The 25,227-nt window shown below is 33.5% G+C and overlaps 3 protein-coding genes across 3 annotated transcripts; all 3 read left to right on the top strand.

The window, feature by feature from the left end:
- The first annotated feature begins 7,612 nt into the window (after positions 1-7,612).
- Positions 7,613-14,349, top strand: LOC120081610 (probable methyltransferase PMT15). The gene is made up of 6 exons (XM_039036641.1): positions 7,613-8,365; positions 11,882-12,092; positions 12,180-12,477; positions 12,874-13,266; positions 13,732-13,809; positions 13,963-14,349. The coding sequence occupies exons 1-6, from the start codon at positions 7,778-7,780 to the stop codon at positions 14,210-14,212; spliced, it is 1,818 nt and encodes a 605-aa protein (XP_038892569.1). The 5' UTR covers positions 7,613-7,777; the 3' UTR covers positions 14,213-14,349.
- A 197-nt stretch (positions 14,350-14,546) lies between these two features.
- Positions 14,547-15,219, top strand: LOC120081625 (protein MEN-8-like). The gene is made up of 2 exons (XM_039036656.1): positions 14,547-14,950; positions 15,043-15,219. Exons 1-2 carry the CDS (start codon positions 14,680-14,682, stop codon positions 15,051-15,053), a joined length of 282 nt encoding a protein of 93 aa, XP_038892584.1. The 5' UTR covers positions 14,547-14,679; the 3' UTR covers positions 15,054-15,219.
- Positions 15,220-16,323: 1,104 nt separating this feature from the next.
- On the top strand, positions 16,324-20,131 carry LOC120081618 (protein IQ-DOMAIN 14). The gene is made up of 4 exons (XM_039036649.1): positions 16,324-16,963; positions 18,224-18,424; positions 18,858-18,938; positions 19,158-20,131. Exons 1-4 carry the CDS (start codon positions 16,577-16,579, stop codon positions 19,899-19,901), a joined length of 1,413 nt encoding a protein of 470 aa, XP_038892577.1. The 5' UTR covers positions 16,324-16,576; the 3' UTR covers positions 19,902-20,131.
- Positions 20,132-25,227: the final 5,096 nt, after the last annotated feature.

Here is a 25,227-nt window from a genome sequence, read left to right as displayed (position 1 = left end):
GTCTTGAGGAGACCATTTATATGGTGCAGCCTGAGGGATTCATAGCCCAAGGTCAAAAGTAAAAGGTTTGCAAGCAGAATCGGTCTAGGCCTGAAACAAGCATCTGGAAATTGGAACATAAGGTTTGATACTGCGATCAAATCTTATGACTTTGACCAAAACATTGATGAGTTTTGTGTCTACAAGAAAATCATCTACAGTTCAGTAGTTTTCCTAGTGTTGTATGTAGATGATATCCTACTTATTGGGAATGATGTAGGTTTACTGACTTCAGTTAAGAACTAGCTAGTGACCCAATTCAAATGAAATATTTAGGAGAGGCTCAGTTTGTTCTTGGGATGCAGATCTTTCGAGATTGAAAGAACAAAATACTAGCACTGTCTCAGGCATCTTACATTGACAAGATGTTGATCAAATACTCGATGCAGAACTCTAAGAGGGGTCTATTGCCCTTTAGGCACAAAGTTACTTTGTCTAAGGGACAGCGTCCTAAGACACCTCAAGAGGTTAAGGAAATGAGACGGGTCCCCTATGCATTTGTGTGTGCAGTTTGATGTACGTGATATTATGTATTAGACTTGATACATCTGCTACGCTGTGGGGATAATCAGTAGATATCAGTCTAATCCAAGACAAGGTCACTAGACAGCCGTCAAGAATATCCTCAAGTATCTTTGGAGAACGAGGGACTACAAGCTTGTGTATGGTTATAAGGATTTGATCCTTACATGATACACGGATTCTGATTTTCAGACTGATAAGGGTTCTCGGAAATCCACTTTAGGATCAGTGTTCCCTCTTAACGGAGGAGCTGTAGTATGGCGAAGCACCAAGCAAGGGTGCATCGCTGACTCCACCATGGAGGCCGAGTATGTAGCGGCTTGTGAAGCTGCTAAGAAGACTGTTTGGCTCGGGAAGTTCCTGATTGATCTGGAAGTTGTTCCAGACATGTCTAGGCCTATCACTCTTTATTGTGATAATAGTGATGCATAAAACGGAAATACCATCTCATCCGAGAGATTATGCATCGAGGGAATGTGATTGTCACAAAGATAACTTCGGAGCATAATGTTGCTGATCCGTTTAGGAAGGCTCTCACGGCTATAATGTTTGAGAGTTACCTGCAGAGTATGGGTCTATAGGGCCGACCATGGCTGGACTAGGGCAAGTGGGAGATGTTTTACTAGGCGTTTGTGCCCTAGTTTATTGTTTTGTGTACTTGTAATATGATTATCTTGTACACCCTACTAGCTTTAGGACAAGTGGGAGATTGTTTGGGTTGATGCCCTAAATCTCGTAGGGTTCTATAGTTTGTAAACATCTGTATGAACAAACAGTTTTGTGATATATGATATGAGATATTTTATTTACTACAGTCTATGAAATATCAAATGATTTAGTTGTATTAACCACAAACCAATAAACTAAGATCCCTGGTTATCGTTGTAACTTAAGCATGTATGTGGAGACATATAAGTGGATTATGCTTCAAGTGATAACCTAAATGGTCTATAGTATGGATAAAGGAGGGAAACCTTATCCTGGTGACACTACGAGTGTGACGTGCTTTATAGGTGTTACAAATGTTGTAAAGTACTACCAATCGTCTAGTCCTGATCATTCGTGTATTAGACATGTGATGGGGGATGCTCTATATAAAGGAGTTTTATAAGACCAGACCACGAAATGTTTAGTCTCGTTATATAACGCCGTTTATGACAAATACTTTCATTTCACTAGGATGACCATAGGTAACATGACCTTAATCTTGAGTGAGTTGTGAACTCCTGCCTATGAAGGCGGTCCTTTGATTTGCATGGTTGTGAGTGGCCATATCGCCGACTCAAACCTACCACTTTAGGGATTCGTCTTACTGGGGAGCTGGAAACTCAACTACACAAGACGAAATTCACTCATTCTCTAAAGCAGGGGTAAATAGATAAATTGCTCCCTTAAGGGCTTGTTCTAGGGCTTGAACAATGTGGCGTCACATCTTCTTTTAACCCAAGAAAGGTTTAGTCATAGTGGGACTATGATGGATTGTTCATTAGAGGAATCAATGGTACTTAAGGATTGAGATGTAATTATAGGGGCAAAATGGTAATTGGTCTAGCTATACGTACGAGCGATTTGTGAAGGGTCATCGTATTGTTGATTGATTACATCCGATGGACACAGAAATATATCTGTAGTGCGAAGAGTGCAGATGTCGGTCTTTAGTGGAGTACTCGACAGTTCACGGATGGTGGATATCGTGATTAAAGATTTTAGTCAGTTATTCACATACTGTTGAAGTTTCAAGCTATAGGTCCATATGGTCCCTTTAGTAGCTCAATGGATTTAAGTTGAGAATCATTTTTTAGATTAGTTTGAAGTGTTCAAATTAACAAAAGGGAATTTGATTATATATGATATAATTCAATTAATTCAATTATATATGATATAATTGATTTGATGTATTTGATATATTATTTGATTGGAGGAATTAATATAAATATGATTTATATTAAATTCCATAAAGGAGAAAAAGAACTATGGTTTATATGTTGCATATGATGTAATATTTAAAACCATAGATTATAAATATAATATGATAAATTAGTTATTATATTTATTTATAATATATTAATTATGAGATAATTAATAATTCATTTTCTCAAATAATCACCTTAGTGAGTGGTTTTAGACAGTTTATGGCAATCAGTGGGATAACTTTGAAAATAGTTTTCATTTTTCATTTCATACAATTCACACTCAAGTAATCAAATTACTTGTTGAGAGAGTAAACGATAAGAGTATCGAGTTTTCTACACAATAGTTACTCACTTACTACATGATCGAGTACCAAGTCTATACAATAAACTTCTTTCTTCTGTTGCACACTCGATCGTCTAGTTCCTCCTTCACTCTACCTAAATTCATACAGAGCCCACACTCCTGGATTTCACACCGAGAATACCAAGGCAATCGAGTGGTGGTGTCTAGTTCTGATTGAGGATCGAGGATTAAATTATACTCGGTGGTGATCAAGGATCTTTAAGTTATACTCGGTGGCCCGAGAAGGACTTGGTCATAGTGGAACTATGACTTATTGTTCATTAGAGGGATCAATGATACTTAAGGAATTAGATGTAACTACAGGAGCAAAACGATATTTTGGCTTAATTGTACTTATGAGTAATTTGTGAAGGGTCATCGCACTGTTGATTGGTTATATCCAATGGACACAGAAATTTATCTATGGTGCGAAGAGTGCAACTGTCGGTCTTTAATGGAATGACCGAAAATTAATGGATATTGGGTAATTTAATTATAGAGTTTAATTAATTATCCGAGTACCATTGGAGCTTCAATCTACAGGTCCATAAAGTTCCCACTGTAGCTCAATAAGGATTTAATCTTTGGATTAATTTGTAGTGTTCAAATTAATTGAGGCAATAAATTATATATCGTATAATTAATTATGATATATTTGATACATTATATATGATAAGATTTTGAATATGATTCAAATATATATATATCTATATTTATTTATTTATTTGAAATTAATAAAAAAGGGAAGGAATTATAACTCCCTCCCCACATTCTCTCAAGAAAACTAACATGTGATTAAAGAAGTTGCGAGAATCATCTTCTTCCTCAATTTTCACAGAGAGACGAAGAGAAAAGTTCTAGAAACATTCTTCTCATCCTCTCCACATCCTTCCCTCTTCTAAGGATTCAAGCAAAACCCACAACTTCTGCTTGAATTCTTTAATCCCAAAGAGAATATAGAGGGTTCTCGAGTGGTGGTGTTCGTGCATGAAGAAGGAGATCCACGAGGAAGGAGTTTCATTCGTGGCTTGTACGAGGAATTCCTTGAAAAAAGAATTCTTCAAAGGTAAGGGTTTCTGAAACCCTTTGTACTTGTTTTTAAGCATATTGTAATTTTAAGTAAATGTATATATGCTTGTTATTTTATTGTAAAACTTTATGTTCAATAAAAAATAAAATTTGTAACGATCTTGACATCCGCTCAAAGGATTTTTTCTAAAATTTTCCTTCAAAATCATCATCAACGGGCCACTTCTTCAGCCATTTGTTTCCATCACAGATCTTCAATTTTGGGTCTGTCCATCTTGGGCCTCAGTGGATATTGGAAAGGCCCAACAAGTTTAATGTCAACTATCATGTATTTATGTTTAAATATGTCATATAATTATAAAAATTTTAAGGCAAATCATTTTGTTTGAAAAAAAAAATCTGGGTTTTTTACATAATGAAGTAAAAGTTTAATTCATAAATGGTAAAGTTTAAAATTTAAAAGATTGATGACTGGATTAACAACTAATTTAGCCTAACAATAAAAATTAATTCGGTGTATTAATTATCTCTTTGGCATTTGGCAAAAAGGAGGACAGACCTGCCAATTATAACTTATAGGTGACCTGTTTTAGCAAAATTTAAAGCATTTCCTACATGTTGTTACGTGTTATTAACATTATCATTTTATTTAATTGATTATTTTTTTAATTACTTTTCTTGATTCTTTTTACAAATATAAGATAAAATTATATTTATTTTGCTTGTAATTAAACACAAATTTCATTTTACTTGGGTGAGCAAGATACAGCCCGAATATGGTAATGAAGGTTTTAGTTTTTTTTATTTTATTTTATTTTTGTTAATGTTAATTTTGCTTAGAATTAGATTTCTTGATATATGAAAATAATTAACAAAATTATACTCTTCCAAATTAGGAACTAAATCTGGGCAATAATTATTACTTTTTAATGTGTTGTTTTAGCGTATAAATTAGTTGGTGTGTTTATAATAATAATAATAATAAATATACTTGTTCCAATATGCTTGAATAGGGATGACAACAAGGTAGGAGGTTGAAGATGCACTTCCTATCTCTGTTTCCATGTAGACTTTCATTTTTGTTCCCGCCTCAATCCTCCTTTGGGGAGTCGAGAAATTTCCGTTCGGAGTTTGGGTCCTACAGAAAAATGTTTCATTTTTTTTTTTATTTTTAATTATGTTTTATTTAAAATTATTTAAAATGTGATATTTATATTAGAATTCTAAATATTTTAGATAACAATTCAATATTATTATTCTTTTATTTATTTAAATAAATAATTGAAAAATATTTTAGCATTTTTTATTGTAAATTTAATACAAAAATTAAAGTTATATTATAAAATGAAATTAAAAAAAATATTTTTTTGCAAAGATATTGTAATTAAAGTGTGTGTTGAGAGAATCGAATATCTGACCTTGAGGTCGATAATACAAACAGACCTTGAGGTCGATAATACAAACATTGTACCAGTTGAGCTACACTAAAAAACTTTAACTGAAGTTACTGTGTGTATATTAAAACAAGTTAAAAGAACTATTTAGGGTGGGGAAGCCCTCCTCGATCCCCGCTCTCCCATTAAAGACTTGTTTTTGGTCCCAAGTTTGATTACCATTTCCAATAAAATTGAAAATTCCCCGCCCTGATCATACTCGTAGGGACCTAATTCCTCAAGGATTTTTATCAACCATATGTTTGAGTGTAGATTAAATTGCAAGTTTAATCTATAAACTTTTAAGCTTGTATTTAAGAAGGTCTCTAAAAATAGTTTAATAACTCTTGAACCTTTAATTTTGTATATATATATATATATATATATATCAATATGGTATCTAATAAGTATGTAACATATTCAAGGTTTCTAAAATTAAAACAACTCAATAGATAAATCAAATTATGATTAATGAGGCTTTACACTTTTGATTTTGTGTCTAGAAATTTGTTAGTTTTTTTAACAAATATCTAATAGATCAAGGACCTAATACACCATTTTTATTTTTAAAAATCTATTGAATAATTTTTAAAGTTCGAGAATTAGAATGACAAAAATTAATAATTTGAAAGACCAATTAGACCCTTCTTTATAGTAATCGACTAAGGACTTTTTAAAAAGTAAGGTGCACAAAAGAACCCAACAATTGATAACCAAAATCTACCGATTGATTATATTGACAATTGGGTGATGTCACCAACCTCCAAAAAATCATCCAAAATGGACTGATCGAAATCGATAAAGTCGATGATTGACGTCGATTTTAATTCAAAACTGATTTTGAATGGTCATCCTTACTTAAAGGACATGAAAAAGTTAGAAGAAAAGAAGGGATAAATATAGACGTTTTTAATTTTAAATATGAAAAAAATTAAACAAGTTTTTTTTTACTATGCATCGCCAATGGAGCCAAATTATCATTGTTATTATTTTTTGAAAAATGTAGTGTCAAAATCTTTAGTTTATTATATTCATTGAAATTGAAAAAAAAAAAAAAAAAATCCTGCACCACTTCTCTCCTTATATCCATAAATAAAAAAGATTTTGGAGTGAATTGAATTATCGATTAAAAGATTATGAGATCCTAAATGGATATTCACCCTAAGAAAATGAGAAAAAAAATGTAATATTGATTGTGAAACTTTCAACTAGATTATATCAAACCCAAATAATAAGAGTTAAAATGTTACTGAACTCAAATCTTACCCAACAATAGAGATTGTTTTTTCTAAATTAATTAGGCTGATTTTTTTAATTAAATAGTCCATTAGAATCTAAACTCTAAGGAGACATTTGGGACAGAGGCTAACCTAAAACTATACTAACCATCTCTTTCTTATAGTAACTATTATTCCAAAATCCCCCAATTAGCTACGATCAACACTAATTTGCTACAATATTTACTATTTGTTATCATTTTTACTACTTTATCTTCATCATTTTTTTTAAATTTGTTGCTATAGTGTTTACTATTTTCTTTTCAAACTAAAATAATTTACATCTTAAACACATACTATTATAACTTAATCTAAAATAATCTGCACCCCAAACACATAACCCAAATATAATAACCTTGGATTATAATAATCAACTCCTTGTCCAAAACACCTCCTAAATGGTTAATTTTTCCCTTTAAAATCTCAATTTTATGTAGAAAATTCTTAATCTCCTAACAGAAATAAATAATATTTAATTAAATCAAATTATCTAAATATTCATAATAATTGAAATGTTCACTCTATCAAAGTATCAAAATAATTAAACAATAAAACTAAAAAAAATAATTGGAAGCTTTGACGAATAAAACCTTTATATAATAAGAACAACAACAACAAATTATTATTATATATAATTATAAATTAAAAAAAGGTGGTCCCTAAAAAGGGTTAAATTACCAAAAAAAAAAAAAAAAAAAAAAAANCTTAAAACTTTATGGTGTGATTTAGAAAAAATACTCATACTCGTTAAGAAAATTTTAATATGGACATAAATAAACTTTTGATAAATATTTCAAAATTAATCGATTGATCCATTAAAATTTTAGATGAAAATATGACTTGAAACAAATATGAGGATATGAATCACGTAATGATATAAGGATCTCAAATTTTTTTACATTATTTTAAATCTTAATTTTTTTTTCAAACATTTTAACATATTTGTAATTTTGAAACGTAAACAAAAGCTATAAAGTAGTAGGAAAAACTTTGGAAAGAATAATAGGGGAATGTTTTGAGCAATTTAGTGAAAAATGGTTAGACATAGTAATTACCATTCTTTACCTCACCGTCCCACTGGCTGGCACTGACCTTCCAAATTTTCGTCACACAAAATAATACATTCCAAAATATTCACAAACCATTCCAAAATTTTTCCCTTGCCTTGTATAAACCATCTTCTCCATAACCCCAAAATTCTCCATCCTTAACAAAATTACAATGGCCTCAAGACAATCTTCAAAACAACCCATTATTTCCCCATGGAGAAAAATCTACACCATCTCTCTGTTCCTCTTCCTCTGTTTTTTCTCTTACTTACTCGGCCTCCGCCAACAACAACAACCCTCCGCCGCCTTCCTCCGTTGCACCACCGTCCAAAATATCACCATCACCGCAAAACCCAACGACTATTTTCCGGCATGTGGGTTGGAGTACAGCGAGTACACGCCGTGCGAGGACACGAAAAGGTCCCTCAAGTTTAGCAGAGACAGGTTGATTTACAGAGAGAGGCACTGCCCGGAAAAGGAGGAGGTTTTGAAGTGCCGTATTCCGGCGCCGCCTGGCTACCGGAATCCGTTCCCGTGGCCGGTGAGTAGAGATTTGGCGTGGTATGTGAATGTGCCGCATAAGGATCTGACGGTGGAGAAGGCTGTGCAGAATTGGATCAGATATGAAGGCGACACGTTTAGATTTCCCGGCGGAGGGACGATGTTCCCCGACGGAGCTGATGCGTATATTGATAATATTGGGAAATTAATTAATCTCAAAGATGGGTCCATCAGAACCGCCATTGATACTGGCTGTGGGGTAACCAAATCCAACCTTTTCAATTCCTCTCTGTTTTGCTTTTTTAGAAACATTTATCTGTTATTCAAATTTATGTTTGTTTTTTTCCACATTAAAAGAACATGTGAATTTTTAATAAATTTCTAAAATACTTTTTTTTAAAAAAAAAATCATACCTTAATTTTAAAAAATTATATAATTATCAACGAGTCTAAATTAAATACTTTTTATCATCTCAATTTTTTTATACATTTTTAAGCTTTTAATTTTACCTGATTACCTATTAGATATAAAATTTAAAATTTATGAACTATTATCTTTTAGACTTCACAGACTTGAAATTAAGTTCATATCTATATTTGTAATTTAAGAATTTTCAATTGATAACCATCGCTCAAAATTTGTATAAAAGTAAACTTAATAGTTTATATTATAAAAACATCAAGAATCCATTTTACGAAGAATCGCAACATTATCTTTGGCCTTTTAGAAATCTTTCAAAATTATTTTTAAAATATAAATCCTTATTATAATTTCTGGCCAAAATTGAGACTTGAAACTTTATGTAGTAACCTAAAATATTGTATCTTCATCTTAAATGAAATTTTTATTTCAAATTGGTTTTAAAATCTTGATGAAATATCAAAGGTAATATAAAAGACAGAAAAAAAGAAACTGAATTTCAATCAGCTCCATACATTTTGCTTTTTCTTTTTAAAATATATAAATGAGAGTTTCTTTCTAATTTTCTTTGAACAGATATATAGCTATTTTTTTAGCAAACTTTATATACTTTTATAATATATTTTAGAAGATTAATTAAGTAGAAAAAACAGTCAATTTTTTAATTTCAAACTTTGAAGGAAGAAATGAAAGTATATGTTAAAACTTCGAAGCAATTGATAATAAGCCGCATTTTGCTTAAGATTAATACTAAATATACATATGTTTAAAATCCTCTGTTGACAAACATTCCTTCCCGATTTAGGTGGAAAGGACAGGACATCGTTTGATTATTTTAGAATAATATTGTGTATGATAACAATATGACTATAAAAGTACAAAAATGTAAAACTGGGAAATTATTTCTTTAAATTATGGTGCGTGTATAAAATTGACTCGCTTTTTTTCAATGGATACTTAAAAGGTAATTTTTCTTTAAAATGTAAAAGTAATATTTTACTTTTACATTAACTAATAGAAATGGTTTCATTAAAGATTTCAAAATAATTATGAAGTGAAATTTTGAATTTAATTTTAAGAGGGATAAAAACTAAGAAATTTAATTAATTATAATTTTTTAATGATTTTTAATTTATTAACATAAATTAATATTAAAGATGAAAAATAAGTATTTAATGAATAATCGAGTTTAATAATATAAGTCTTGAAATATTAGGACTAAATTGAAGCAAAACTCAAATATAAAAAATAAAATTGTAACATTTTGAAATTTATGGAGCGTTTGGGGTAAAGACTATCATAAGACTATAATATTCACTTATTGCTACACTAAATACTAATTCAAAACTCTCAATTAGCTACCGTACATACTATTTTAAAATTCTCATTTGCTACAGTTTTTAATATTTTACATTAATCATTTTTTTATTTGTTGCTATAGTGTGTACTATTTTCTTCTCAAACTATAATAGTTTATATATCAAACACACATTATTATAAAATCAAACTATAATAATCTACACCTCAAACACAAACTAATAACCCAATTATAATAACCTATGACTACAATAACCAACTCATTGCCCTAAACGCCTACTACGTAAGGATTATCATAAGACAATAATAACTACCTCTTGCTATACGAAATACTATTTTGTAATCCCCAATTTGCTACAATTGATACTATTTCAAAACTCTAATTTGCTACAGTTTTCATTATTTTATCTTCATAATTTTTTTTATTATTTATTATAGTGTTTACTGTTTCATTTTAAAACTAAAATAGTTTACACCTCAAACACAAACTATTATAACTTAAACTAAAATAATCTACATCCCAAACACAAACTATTATAACTTAGCTATAATAACTAATTCATTTCTCCAAATACCTTTTTAGGAACTAAATTGAAACTAAACTCAAAACTTAAGGGCTAAATGTATAATATTTTAAAATTTAAAAATTAAATAAAAATTATATCCAAAATTTATGGAAAAAAAGTAATTTTTCCCCGAAAAATATATAAAATATTTAGAACAATTAATATATTGTAGTTGGTCAAAGTTTACAACTCTTCATCTTTGCACACGTAATTTTATAAGCTAATTATATATATATATATTATATATATATATATATAATGAAATACCAAGGGAAAGAAACAAACAATGTTAGAAATGTGTCGGAGGCAGTGAAATCCATGTCATAGGTAAGTTAACGCTTCTGTGTTTTTTTTTTGTTGACCCCAACTGGTTTGTCCAGGTGGCAGTCATGGAGCAGAAATTGGTTTGGGAAATATCCCATGATTCTCTCGTCATAATATTAATTACAAAATTGTTACTTTATCATATTTGTCAGGCATTTATTGAAAATAATTAAACATTCAATTCTTACTTATTTAATGATGACAATGATTTTTTCCCACACAAATTAAATACATTTTTAATTTCTAAATTCTCAAATTTAAAATGTCTCTAATTTAGTCTAAAACGTGGAAGGTTGTGTGTATAATAAACTTAAATGGGAAAGTGCCTATAAATTATTAAGATTTCGTTTGATAACTATTTCATATTTTTTTTTATTTTTGAAAATTAAACATATTACCTCTCAATTTTTTTACCATAATTTACATCTTTCTACATTACAATGGTTGAATTAATAGCTAAATTCAAAAAACAAAAACATGTTTTTAAAAATAATTTTTTAATTTTCAAATTTTGACTTTATTTTTTAAATTATTGGTAAAAAGTAGACAACGAAGAAATAAATTTAAAGGTGGAAGTAGTATTTATAACTTAACTTTTAAAAATAAAACTCAAAAACTAAGTGGTTACCAAATGAGGTCTAATTTTTTTTAAATTTTATTTTATGTGTAATATGTTTTTAAATTTTAAATTTGATCTATTGAGTCTAGCATATTTGTTAATAATTAAAAATGTTGATATACTATGAACTTGATTGATACTAAGGGCTGCTACGCCCCTTGATCCCGAGCGTTTGAATTAATATGAGTCTCTTGAGCTTTTCAGTTACAAAACTAAAATTAGCATGTCAAGAAACTCATTAGAATCAAATTTAGCAAATTTAGCTCTGTTTTATAGCCTATTCATTTTAGTTTCTTGTATCTTAAATTTATGTTTGTTCTTCTAAATTTTAAATTATGATTTTCATCTTTTATTAAATTGACATTTAAACAATAAAGTCTAACAATAAATACAAGTTTTTGAAAGCTAGTTCATGACAAAACGTAAAAACATATAATTTATGAGGTGTGATATGCATTTAAACGAATTCAAAATATAATATATATTTTGGGAGTTGAGAAATTTGTAAAAAATTTGTTGATGATGAAGGTGGGAAGTTGGGGAGCTTATCTACTATCAAGGGACATTGTAACGATGTCGTTTGCACCAAGGGACACTCATGAAGCCCAAGTTCAATTTGCTTTGGAGAGGGGAGTTCCTGCACTCATTGGCATTCTTGCCTCTAAGAGGCTCCCTTATCCTTCAAATGCCTTTGACATGGCTCATTGCTCTCGCTGCCTCATCCCTTGGCCACAATATGGTACCTAATTTTCCTTTTTCTTTTCTTCAGTACATTAATCTTTATGCAAGTTTTAATTTCTTTTTATTGTTACTTTTGATCTTCCAGATGGGATCTTCCTTATCGAAGTCGATCGAGTTCTACGCCCCGGCGGATACTGGATTTTATCAGGCCCTCCAATCAACTGGAAGAAACACTGGAAAGGTTGGGAAAGAACAAAGGAAGATTTGAATTCTGAACAGCTTGCCATTGAAAGGGTAGCCAAAAGCCTGTGTTGGACTAAACTAGTGGAAGATGGTGATATTGCCATTTGGCAAAAGCCCATCAATCATTTGAATTGCAAACTCAATCGCAAGATCACCAAGAATCCACCTTTCTGTAATGCCCAAGATCCTGACAAAGCTTGGTATTTTCTTCTTCATAGCCCTACATAACTTTACATACTTTTTTTATGAAATCGATAAATAAAAATAAGTAGAAAAAACCGTCAACAGTAAAAAAAATAAATAAATAAACATAGAGAATTACGTGATTCGTTAACCGTGTGTTAACTATGTCCACGAACAGAAAGAGAGTTGTTAGATTATAGATCAAAGGCACTTCTAGGATTAGAGAGTTTATATAACCCACTTATTTATACTATCAAAATAGTATATAACGAAAATATGATAAATACGAATATACCTTAACTATTCACTCACTTTACCTTGGTCGTTCGAAGTGCGAGATGTCAGATTCATGACATTCAAGCACTTCTCTTTCTTTTCCTTTCCTTATTTGGATTTTGATTTTGTCCTTTCAGGTATACAGATATGCAAGCTTGTTTGACACACTTGCCTGAAGTTTCAAACAGTAAGGAAATTGCAGGAGGAAAGTTGGCAAGATGGCCAGAAAGGCTAAATGCAATCCCACAAAGGATAAGCAGAGGAACTGTGAAAGGGGTGACAGAAGAAACTTTCATTCATGATTCTGAACTATGGAAGAAGAGGTGGTCATATTACAGAACCATCAACAATCAGTTGAATAGGCCCGGTCGGTACCGTAATTTCTTAGACATGAATGCTTTCTTGGGTGGATTTGCTGCTGCTCTGGTTGATGATCCAGTTTGGGTGATGAATGTGGTCCCTGTGGATGTCAAAGTCAATACGCTCGGAGTCATATACGATAGGGGTTTGATCGGCACGTATCAAGATTGGTAAGAATTTAAGGTCACGGTGATAACATTTAGGGGTTATTTGGGATGCTGAATTGAGTTCTAAAATCTGAAGTTATTATGTTTGAGTTAGAAAGTCTGTATTTGAAGTAGTTTAGTCTGGACTTAGGAACCATTAGAGGGAGGGAGAGAAACAAGGGAAGATGAAATTTCTCGATAAATGTGCAAATTTAATAGTGTCACTATCGAAGTTGGTACAGTTGTGTTATTTAACTGTGACTTATAAAGTCGGTGGGCCAAACATCCATCATGTTTTTCATGTCTAGGATACAAAATATAAGAAAAAAAAAATAAAAACTTTACCAAATGAGTGAAAAAAAATGATCATACCAATATGCCCTTTTGACTAATGAGCACAAGGAAATGGACATGTGACTAAAGCATAAATAAATTCTTTAATTATATTTTGTTCATCTGAGTAATTTATGTCATGTGGATGGGTTGCAGGTGTGAGGCAATGTCTACTTATCCAAGAACTTATGACTTCATTCATGCTGATTCAGTTTTTAGCCTCTACGAGAATAGGTATTACCCTTTTTCATAGTCTATGAAAATGTGAAGTTTTTTTCTTCATGAAACTTTCTTCTTTAGAGATCTTTAGAGAACATGTGGTCTCTGTTGGTTTTCAAGTGTTTCTAAAAGATGTCAAAATGGTATTTTGTTGAAACTGCATTGCAGATGTGAAATGGAAGATATTCTACTTGAAATGGACAGAATTTTGAGACCAGAAGGAAGCGTAATCTTCCGAGAGAACATCGACGTTTTGGCGAAAATCAAGACGATAACCGATAAGTTGAATTGGAGCAGTCAAATTGTGCATGATGAAGATGGACCTTATCATATGGAAAAACTTCTTTTTGCAGTCAAAAACTATTGGACAGCACCTCCTGAACTTTCTGATCAACAACAAGGATCTAAAGCAACTTAACCACTCACTCACTTTCCTTTTTTTTCTTCTCATATCTATATTTTTTGTGTACTTTTTTTTTCTCTTTATGCTTATTTACCATCAAGAATTAGCAAAAACCAGCTGTTTTCACCAAATTTGAATTGCTTTTACAGCCAATTAAATCACATTTGATCTCCCAATTTTCTTTTTCTTTTTTTGCTGTAATCATTCAAAGAACAGTGGATTATATCACCATCTAAGATGACATGCAAATTAAAGCAAGTTTTCTGATGAACTGTGATCAATGGGAATGAATGATCATTTCAACTCAGGTTAATTTTGGTTACCCAACACAAAAGCTATGAACTCAAAATCGGTATGTAGGTGATTCATGCAAAATTGAGCCTTTCAACTCCTATAAATAACACCCAAAAGCCTGAAGAAATCATCAAACAACAGATTAAGAAGCAAAAAAAACAGAGATTAAAAGCAAAAAAAAGGCAATTATGGCAGGTATCAAGTCTCTTGGGCAGCAACAATTTGTGATTCTGTTGGTGGTGGCTTTGGTGCTGAGTCAGGCACAAGCACAGCCTCAAAGCTGCTCAACTCAGCTCAGCAACTTAAATGGTTGTGCACCATTTGTGCTGCCTGGTGCTAGTAACCCAAGCCCAGAATGCTGTGGTGCACTTGGAGCTGTGCAACAAGATTGCCTTTGCAGCACCCTGAGAATTGCTTCCACTCTCCCTTCTCTTTGTCACCTTCCACCTCTCACTTGTGGTCAGTCTTTTCTTTGTTTTTCTAACCATTTTTCTTAAGAATTGGCTGTGTATTGAATGAAGGGTTTCTCTTTTCTTTTTGCTTCATTTCAGGTTCAAACTAGAGGAGAAGGCTGATTTGGGGAGCACTACAAGAAATGAAATAAATAATAATAATAATGCCGGAGTTTTATCATTTGGTTTTTGTTTTGTTTTGTCTGTGTTTTGCATCTGAGGTCAATGATCTCAGAAGTCAGATTTCATTGAATAAAAAGGAAGCTTTTTCTGGTCTCTATTTCTATTATTATATTACAATTTACAACAACTACATGAAAAAGAATAATGCTTGAAGTAGCCAATAAAACGATAGTTCAATTGACCTGAAATATGTATCATTGAATTAGAAGCTAGAGATTCGAATTAGTGCTTCAAAGGAGTTGAATGAACAACAAGCAAAACTACTTATTTAACCAAATCTAAGGACACAGAGAGATGGTTTAGGTAAGATGTTGGTGAATAAATTGGAGGTAAAAAGGTGAGCAAAGAATGTCTTTCAACATCAGGTAGAACAATCACACTCTTTTTCTCCCCAACTCAAGAATGCATTTTAACTAGAAAAATTTGAAATTGAAAAACCAATGAAATTTACTTTTACCCATCGACTTAAATTTTTGGGTTAATTGGTGATTTAAGAACTAATTATTTTCTTATATTAAATCGGTCTAAAATCAATTCAATTCAATTCATTTTTTTATTTTTTTATTTTTTTATAGAAGCAATCTGACTTAGATTTAGATTTAGAAAATGGGTTAAAAAAAAACATAAGTAGAAGTATTATTTATAAATTTAATTTTAAAAGGTAAAAAGTTAAAAATAAAATAGTTATCGTTTTCCAATAACATTTGTTATTATTTTGCTACTAATCCATCTATATCAAACAAATCTCTAGGACTTGAATACAAACTAATGTCTCAATATTAATATGTATTCTTGAAAAGCACAATACCCTATTTATTGTTATCAAATTAAGAGTCATCACCAAAATAATAAAATCTCGATTTTCACATGTCTACGTCTAGTAAAAATATAAGTAATAAAATGAAATAATCTCAAGAGTTGTTAACGCTAATCAAATTAGATTCACTTGAGGTTAAAGAATTTGAATTTAAATTTTAAGACTTTTAAGTACTTCCATAAAAAGTATAATTAAACTTTTTTGAAAAGAAAAAACTATAAATGAAAATATAAAGTCGATACAGCTTATTTATTTATTTTGAGAAAGTTGTAATTTTTTTTTTTTAAAGGAGAGATATAAATGTGTTTTTCTTCAAAAGGAAAAGAAAAAAAGAAATAAAAAACTTTAAAAAGCATAACAAATCCTGAGCCACAGAAAGAAAAAACAAGGAAGCTAAGCGCGTGACGTAGAGAGTTCAAAGAAGCGCGTTGGGCAGAAGGTGCTCACATCACAATTCCCATTTCCCAAATCCAACCTCACTTCTGAGTTCTTCTTCTTCTGCTTCTTCCCCAAATTAAAACTCTCACTCTCACTTTCTTCTCTTCTTCTTTCATTCCTTTCCTCTCTCTCATATTTTCTCAGCCATGCTTTTACTTTTCTACTCCTCATTTTCCTAGCTTCCCATTTCTATTTATGGGCTTTCTCCGGCGACTTTTCCGTCCAAAAAAGCCCCCTCCCGACCCCCCGGACTCCACCTCTGACCCCAGCAAAAAGAAGAACAAGCGGTGGAGCTTCCCCAAGTCCGCCCACAACCATCACTCTCGCCCTTACGCCACCCCCTCCCAACCCAATGCATTTGGCCCCTCCTCTTCCTACACCGAACCTCTCGATGCCAACAAGCACGCGATTGCCGTAGCCGCCGCCACCGCCGCCGTCGCCGAGGCAGCTCTAGCTGCCGCTCATGCCGCTGCGGAGGTTGTTCGGCTCACCAGCAGCGGCACCACTCACACTAATGCTAACCGCCGTTGGATGGAGGAGACGGCTGCCGTTAAAATCCAATCCGCCTTTCGGGGTTATTTAGTGAGTTGGCTCCTCTACTCTCTTGTCTTACTTACATTCTTTCTTTAGAAATTTCCCCTTCCATTTGGCTGTAATTATTCCCATTGACCTTCAATAGTGGAAGATTTTGGCAATGTTGGGGGGTCATCCCTTGTTGGAGACTTCCACTTTTTATTACTTCGATATGGGGTTTGTCTGGTGCTAATTTTTCAAACTTGATTTTTTGGAAAGTTTTAGAAAGTTTGCGATTAGCCGTAGTTTTCTAGAATTTGATTTCATTTGTGTTCAAACCTAAACTTTGAATTGCCCATTTTCCCTGTAGACCCATGGAAAGAAACTTACCTAATCTGCAACTCCTACATTTCTTTCAAAAAGCTGCTTTTCTCTTTTCAGACAGGAAAAGAAAAGAAAAGCCTTCACATGGGCATTTGGGATTGCGTTTCCATGTACCTTTACCTGATAATTCACTTCCCCTTTCTCTTTTGCTCTGGATTTCAATCTAAAACCAAGCACAAAACATGAAGTGGTCCTGAGAATTTCCCCGGAAAATTAAGTGGGTAGAAAGAAAATTGGGTTGGGTTTAGTGCGCCGACACAAGTGGATGTGTGATCTCACCATCTCAGAACATCCAACTCCCTATTGTCCACGCATGTCCAATTGTGTAGTAGCTTCATCCACTGTTCAAATGCTTGCACGTGTATTGGTCAAACACGTGTTGACATCTTGCTGTTTCCTTCACCAATTCCATTTGCTACCAGTTTTTGTGGTGGTGGATGTAGGAGATTGATTATACTTTGATGACATGATTCCACTTCCTTTTATCAAGAATCTTCCAAGTTTAATGTAATTGCTTATTGCTTTTCCATAATCACAAAAGACATTGCTGGGTCCTTCCCTTTCAAGTTGCTTTCTTTTTCCCCTTAATAGTTAATCCAATGGATCATTGCCAGCTACGCTTCTTGTTTGTTTTTTTTAGAGGTTAACAAGTTTTCTGGGATTTGTTTCTGAAATTCTGGGGAGAAATATATAATTAATTAATTGGTCTGCTTAAAGTCGCGAAAGTGACTTTATCATAGCTTTTGTTTATTTCAAATGGTTGTATTAAAGCTGCAGCTTGGCGTTGGTTGAATTTCTTTTATGCATTGGTCCCCTTCCCCCATCATAGCTCTTTCCACATTTATGTGACAAAATAATAGAAATTCAAGGGACTTAATGAATATGAGTTGCAGAAAGATGTTTTTGGCTATTATTATGTCTAACTTTTGGAGGGAAATTTTGAAGGCAAGGAGGGCACTTAGGGCACTAAAGGCATTGGTAAAGCTTCAAGCTTTAGTGAGAGGTCACATTGTGAGAAAGCAAATGGCTGACATGCTAAGGCGAATGCAGACACTGGTTAGATTGCAATCTCGAGCTTGTGCTGGTCGTTCAAACTTATCAGATTCTTTGCATTCTACCAGCAAATCCTCGCTCTCAAATATCCGTGTATGTGTTCAATTTCCCCTCCCATTCATATCAAGTTTCCATAATTGTTATGTTTTTTTAGTGCATTTTTTTTAGTTTGTTTTCCTATGAATGCCATTGTAGCACATTTACTTTATAGCTTTCTGGAAGTCTTAAGCTTATATTGAATTAATTGTTCTGTTTGGATAGAAAAGAGCTAAGAATCTGGTAAACTAAATTTTGCAAGTTCTGTTTACATCCTGACTTTATGAGTTTATGTAATGCCTGTTTGTCTGTAGTAATTCTGCATATAACTTTAACCTATGGCGAAGATTAGAGAATGAGATTTCCATGAGACTTCATAGAGTAGTTTACTTTTCTCTGTTAGTTACTTGTTCGATGCACTTTGATTTTTTGCTCTTATTTATCTCTATTGTTCTGAAAATGCTTACCGTTATTTTCCTTTTGTTGATAGGTCCAATCAATCCCCAATCGAAATGAACATCAACTATGTGCTCATCATAGTAATAAATATGACAACTCCGCACTTCTGAAGGTATACAATTTAAAGTCATTTGCAGCTGAATGACTTTACATTTTTAAGTCTTTCTAAGCTCTAATATGACTAATCATTCATATTTTGGTTTTATATTCTATAATGTTTAAATTCATTCAAGTTATTGCAGACTCTGATGTTGTAACCAGATTCTGATGCTTGGAATATTTTACCGAATAAGTAACATTCATTTTCAACTTTTCATAACAACTCTTGCAGAGATGTGGTTCGAATTCTAACTTGAAGGATGTAACCGTTGTGGATAGAGCACCAGTTGGGTCGAGTTGGTTAGACCGTTGGATGGAAGAAAACTTGTGGAATAATCGAGACCTGCCTCTAAAGAATATTCATGATGTAGATGAGAAAACAGACAAAATCCTTGAAGTAGATACATGGAAACCTCATTTGAAGTCTCAAGGAAACATCAGCAGCTTTAAGAACTCTCAAATGGCTCCAGATTTTAAAAACCACCAGAGCTTTACGACGATTGACTCCCCATCAAAACACTCGTCAAAGGCTGCAAATCCAGTTTCGAGTCTTTCTTCCGGGGAAGCATCCTTGAGCTCCTTAAAATTCCCTGTTGGAAAATATGAAACAGCTCCAAGAACAGCAGAAAATAGCCCTCAAGTGCATTCTGCTTCATCCAGGCGTGGAAATGGCGCAAAAAGAGCTACGTTGTCGCCGACAAGAAGTGAGTACGCATGGAGATATTTCAGCGGCTATGCAGCTTATCCAAACTATATGGCCAACACAGAGTCATCCAAAGCAAAAGTCAGGTCACAAAGTGCCCCGAAACAGAGGCTCGAGTTAGAGAAATTCGGATCGAACAAGCGGTATGCTCAGGTATCTTGGGATGCATGGAGCTTTTCAAACAATGGTATTTCCCATGAACCCAATTCATCAAACAATGCCAATTCCGTAGCTGATCGCATTGATAAGTTTGCAAGTACCAAATCAAGATGATCTTTATTTGTTTTTGTAACTTCTCTTTTTTGCTTATGCTGTGTGTGGGCGTGTGCTTTCTTTTTTATTCAGCAGCAATGAAATTGTAATTATTTGACCACTTCTGATGTCTAGTCTACAACTTGTTGACCATGAACAGACAGTACTTCCATGTTTCGAGTGCTACCCAATGCCTTTGAAATTTGAATTGTACTCCAATATCATTAATCAACATCTGTTCATCTCCTCAATCTGTACATTTTCGAACACTGCGTCGTTGCAAGTGAAAAACATCAATCGACAATCTTTGTGCACAAGCATTGTTGAACTAGTCTCTCAGGTTCGTATTCTACCATCTTCTATTGAATTAGAAAAGGCTGGCACATTTGTTTCTAGATATTTTAAGATTAATATTGTCTTTTCTAGAACTATAGAATGATCCTCATAAAAGTCTATGGTGAGAATATGACGTGTGAACCATTATTTTGGTCATTCAAATTATAGCCTAATCCATTAAATCTTCCTCCAAAGATAGTTTCGTATAATTAAGTAATGGCTACTATTCCAACAACTTTCTAACAGAAAAGTTACCATATAAAATAAAATATCATAACAATCATGACATAATATTATATCAACATCATTATAAAGTTCATAATAAAGTTGACAGGTAATGTCAAACTTTAGCAACCGATTAAAACAGAAACTTAATATACAGTTTATTCCGAAAAAGAAAATCACGGGCCATGACAAATGGGTAAATAAATCCATAGCTCGCAAGGTGAAAAGGCTAATGTTTGGTGGAAAAATAAGACAAATCAATAAGTAGGTGAGAAGTGTTTTGAAAAAGTAACAGAAATGGTGGCAATTTGGAGTTGTAAATCACTGTCCATTCACGGACAAAGAAACCCTCTTAATAAGTAAGCTTTTTAAGCAACTTTCGTGTGTCTTGACACCCACATGGCCAAACTACAGCAAGTTGCTGCAGTGGGTTCAAAGAAGGAATGTGAATACAAAAATGGAGCCTAGGATGCTCACAACAGACCATCAGTGAGAAGAAGAATACTTATAACATACAATCTTCTGTTAAGATAATGTTCTTAGGATAATTTCATCGTAGTAATTTGAATAGCTCCACCTATCTGAACAAAGCTTTCAAAGTTGATGGTTTGATCTCCCAAATAAATAGTACATCTTGAAAACACTCACTTATAATTATTTTTAGATAAGATACTAACAAAGTCATCACAAGAGGAGCCCAAGGGATCAAAACAAAAGAATGAAACTTTTCAGTCACTTATCTTTACCTCAGGAGAATTGGATATTTTTTGAGAGCATGCAATGCAGCTTACTTTTATTAAAGAAATAATTAATTACTCTCCAAAATGGTCGATTGATTTGAGAGATAAAATCTAAATGCATTAACGACAGTTCCTGTCTGGTTGACCCTTCCACCTTCAGAATATCATCATGGAAAGCAACAGGAAGACAAAAACTGAGGTGCACAATCATGTCAGTTGTTAAGAGGCAATTTCTTTCCTTGTTTGGATTATATATATATATATATACACTACAATAGCATAACTGTGATAAGTCTTATACGTTCCCCCACTACTGCTACAGTTCATCTCCCATAGGATCATAAAAGAATAGAGGTGGAACAGTAATGGAGAGAGAAATGACAGCCTCCTTGTTACCCTTTTTTATTTTTCTTCTTTTAGTTCAATGCCAACAAGAGGGAGTTCAAGCTTTTAATAAAGAATACATTTTGACCAATTGCGTTATACTCAGGTTAACTATTATGTTTTCTTTTTCAATCCTACTAGAACCTACACTCAGAGGAGGAACTTCTGCACGTGTACAGCCCATTTGTGGTAATAGACAAGATAACATTCTTTTACATAATGGCATGGAATAAGTAGCGAATGACCAGGAGAGTTCTCTAAGATGAGGAGAAATTTTCTTCCCCTCTTGATGTTAAATGAAATAGGCACTGCCAGTCCTATATATTTTTCACAATTTTTTTCCACGAGGAAGTGTAAATATTACTTTATCTCTCTCCTGGAATTTGTAATTTTTTAAGTATTAGTCTATTTTTATTTCTTGGATGAAAAGTTTTATTTTCTTGTTGAAAGAAAGTACAACATGAAAAGTCTTATTTCTGGGTCCTCCTTGTCGTCTACTAATGCAGCTCACATGGCCATGCTTTACAATGTTAATGTTAACAGGCATAAAAAGAAAAGACTCAAAATGGAGACAGAAGAGTATTAGAGTCCAGACGAATCCAACAAGGAGTTATCAGAAGTGATAATTTTTTTGTCCTATTGAAATTGCTTCTTTAAGCCCAACTCCATCAAGAAAGTATTATGAGAACTAAGAATATTTTTGTTTATTATTCCTATTGTTGCTTTATATGAAGGCGTTAAATCAAACTTGACAGCCCATTGATTGGACTTAAGGGGTTAACGCATCAACCTAGCTTAGCATAATGCAGAATCAGAAGTTAAAAAAGTGATACTCGTGCATTTCAATTTCCGCAACAGTCGCAAACCTACTGGTTGATAATTATGATCTCTCTCTTTTGTATTTGTACCAACTGTTTAAAGAAACACGATCCTAATCAATGTAAGATTCATAAAAGGCTAAAGAAAGTGAAATGAACGAGGACTGCTGAAGATTTGAATTTGGGAGTAAGAGATCTAAAGAGTGTAAGAGAAGAAAACAGAGTTGGAACCTGTTATTGAAATTGATATCAAATTTGAAACCCTGCCAAAGTCAGGTTGGTGGTAGCTTAACCAGTAGAATTGCGGTTGAACTATGAAGAGTTTCCTATGGAAATTACTAAAATCACTCCGACGGTCCAGGAAATTAGCAAGATCTGTCTCATCACTATTTCGCAATAAGACATTCCAAGGTTTGGTGAACCCTACATTATGAAAATCAAGCAACTTTTGACGAGTGTCTGTAGGATTTAGAATTTAAATTCAACATCTGATGGCCTCAACATTTCTCTACATCTCTTGCGACCCGACCACGATATCTACTCATCTTAAATTACTTCTAAGAGTGAAGACCTGATCACATTTATAATGCCCCAGGCCCATGAGGTGCACGAATGAATTAAGATCACATCCAAATGAGAAGGATCGTGAAGATATGAAAGTACGTTAAGAAATGTCTGAAAGCTGCTACCTGTATAAACAAGGTACACCTTCATTTTCGATAACTCAATTTAAAGTTAAGTGTACTTAACTTAGAACTCTAAAATTAAGCGTGCTTAGCTCGAAACAATTCTATGTGGACGACCTCCTCAAAATTTTTCTAAGAAGAATGTGAGTAAGAACAAAGCATGTTGAAAGTACCTGCCTTGTGGGAATAGTCTTCCTTTTAGAAGGAGTTTTAAGACAAATAAATAGTGTGGCGAACCAGAATTTAAAATTCTGATCAAAATCTTGGACATGAGGCGTTACAGTCTCGGTTGAGCATCCTATGACTAAAGTTGTTCTGCGGTCTGAACCATTAATCTAGACAATAAAGTTTTAACCTATGCAAAAGTTGATCTCAGGATCCATCATTTTCCAGCTCTTGAATCGAAAGTATCTGATAGGAATCTGATAAGGAAAGTATTATCGAATTGACAGTAGCCCTAAGATCAACAGACAATTCCGCCACTGGTACTAATTACAACTGACTCAACTCTTGATTTTGCCTTCAATTTCATCGTTTCCGGATTCGTTAACCCTACCACTTAATTAACAGACAATTCCGCCACTGGTACTAATTTCGGCTCAACCTTAATCTGTGCTTGCATTCCACCGGTCCCTCCAACTGTTCAACTTCTTCGATTATTTCCATCTCTTCCTCATTCTCTTAAACTACAAGAATACGCAACTCCCTCTGTTCTCGAACCTTACATCAGTGCCCTCCCGTATAACGCTTGTCACACTGAAAACACAAGCCCTTTTCCTTCCTGGCTTGAAATTGGGCATCCGTCAACCTTTTCGCAGGTCCTTCTCGTGGATTTCCAATCACCGACTCTACTTGCAACGTAATTGTCCCAACTAAAGGAACAATAGTTTTAACACTATTAATAAGAGTTTGGGCCTTACCTCCCACTTGCGTACTCAGGCCTACAACCAACCAAGTCAACTTCGATTCTCCACGATTTGGGCCAATTTCATCATTTGCGCTAGCCCAGCATACTCCCAACACTCAACCTCAACCTTGAGCGATAGTAGAGCAACTAATTTATCGAGAATGTTTCGATAATCTTCTACCGTCATCTCCTGTTTAATCGCCAGAAAACGTCCAGAAATTGATCATTCTCTCATCGATCCGAATCGTACTAGCAGTCTTCGCGTCAAATCTTTTCGGTCTTTAAACGTTTCGTGTTCTTCTTCGACTCAGTACCAATTGAGCGCCGCTCCGTCCAAACTGATTACTGCTACAGTCATCTTCTTCACTTCTGTCAGTTTATGGATCTGAAAATAACTATCTGCTCTGAACAACCACGAATCCGGATCCGTACCGTTGAAAATCGACAATTCTACTTTCTTAAACTTATTTCGATCCTGTACCACATCGCCAACTACTAATTTCATAACGTCTGCTAGCAAATCAGCAGTCTCTCCCGTCACTTCTCCAATTTCGTTTTTACTTCCAGACTCTTCAAGTACTCCAGATGCTGAAAAACGTCCTTTAGCTATCTCCACCACTAACGTCGACATCATTTTCTGCTGCTTCTCCGCTTGTACACCAAGTCATTCAACACTTCTGGCCAACGATGCCAAAGTTTCCTCGATCACGGGCAATTTCTAAATATTCACTCTAATTCCAGAAACTTCTTGATCTAACGCTTCGATCCGTTCCTCAAACCTCTTCTGAGCCATCCTCCCTATTCTCCCAATATGATAGGAATCTGATACGAAAAGTATTATTGAATCGAAAATAGTGCTAAGGCTGCCACAATCTTCAAGTAACAATAACAAACAAGATTAAGAGATAAGAACATCAACTACTCTCTCTCGTCTCTCACTCTCGAGAGAAGACTCCTAATCCAATACAGCATAACTGACTTTCCCTCCTATCCTTCTTCACATATATTCACTCCCTACTTTCTAACTAATGTGACTCCCATTACTAACAATTAGACACTGGAAGCCATATCTCCTACTATATTTCAATACAATCGGTGGCCTAAATAGTCTCCCTCTAGGAAAATTTTGAGATTAAAAGTTCAGGGTTATGATCCATTATTTGGCTGACAGTTGCTTTTAGTCAACAAAACAAACCATTACGACAAGTGCTGAGAACACAACCCATAAACAATAAGATATACTTCAATACA

This window comes from Benincasa hispida, chromosome 1 (genome assembly GCF_009727055.1).
Source record: "Benincasa hispida cultivar B227 chromosome 1, ASM972705v1, whole genome shotgun sequence".
In the NCBI taxonomy this organism is placed as follows: Eukaryota; Viridiplantae; Streptophyta; class Magnoliopsida; order Cucurbitales; family Cucurbitaceae; genus Benincasa; species Benincasa hispida.
Note: the sequence above shows the minus strand (reverse complement) of the source record. Positions and strands in the feature narration are given on the sequence as shown.

Excerpts from the sequence above, each read along its gene's own strand:
- LOC120081610 (XM_039036641.1), top strand. The coding sequence starts at position 7,778 with ATGGCCTCAAGACAATCTTCAAAACAACCCATTATTTCCCCATGGAGA. Across the intron at positions 12,093-12,179 it reads CATCCCTTGGCCACAATATG|ATGGGATCTTCCTTATCGAA; the intron begins GTACCTAATTTT and ends TTGATCTTCCAG. Across the intron at positions 12,478-12,873 it reads CAAGATCCTGACAAAGCTTG|GTATACAGATATGCAAGCTT; the intron begins GTATTTTCTTCT and ends TTGTCCTTTCAG.
- LOC120081625 (XM_039036656.1), top strand. The coding sequence starts at position 14,680 with ATGGCAGGTATCAAGTCTCTTGGGCAGCAACAATTTGTGATTCTGTTG.
- LOC120081618 (XM_039036649.1), top strand. The coding sequence starts at position 16,577 with ATGGGCTTTCTCCGGCGACTTTTCCGTCCAAAAAAGCCCCCTCCCGAC. Across the intron at positions 16,964-18,223 it reads CCGCCTTTCGGGGTTATTTA|GCAAGGAGGGCACTTAGGGC; the intron begins GTGAGTTGGCTC and ends GAAATTTTGAAG. Across the intron at positions 18,939-19,157 it reads ACAACTCCGCACTTCTGAAG|AGATGTGGTTCGAATTCTAA; the intron begins GTATACAATTTA and ends CAACTCTTGCAG.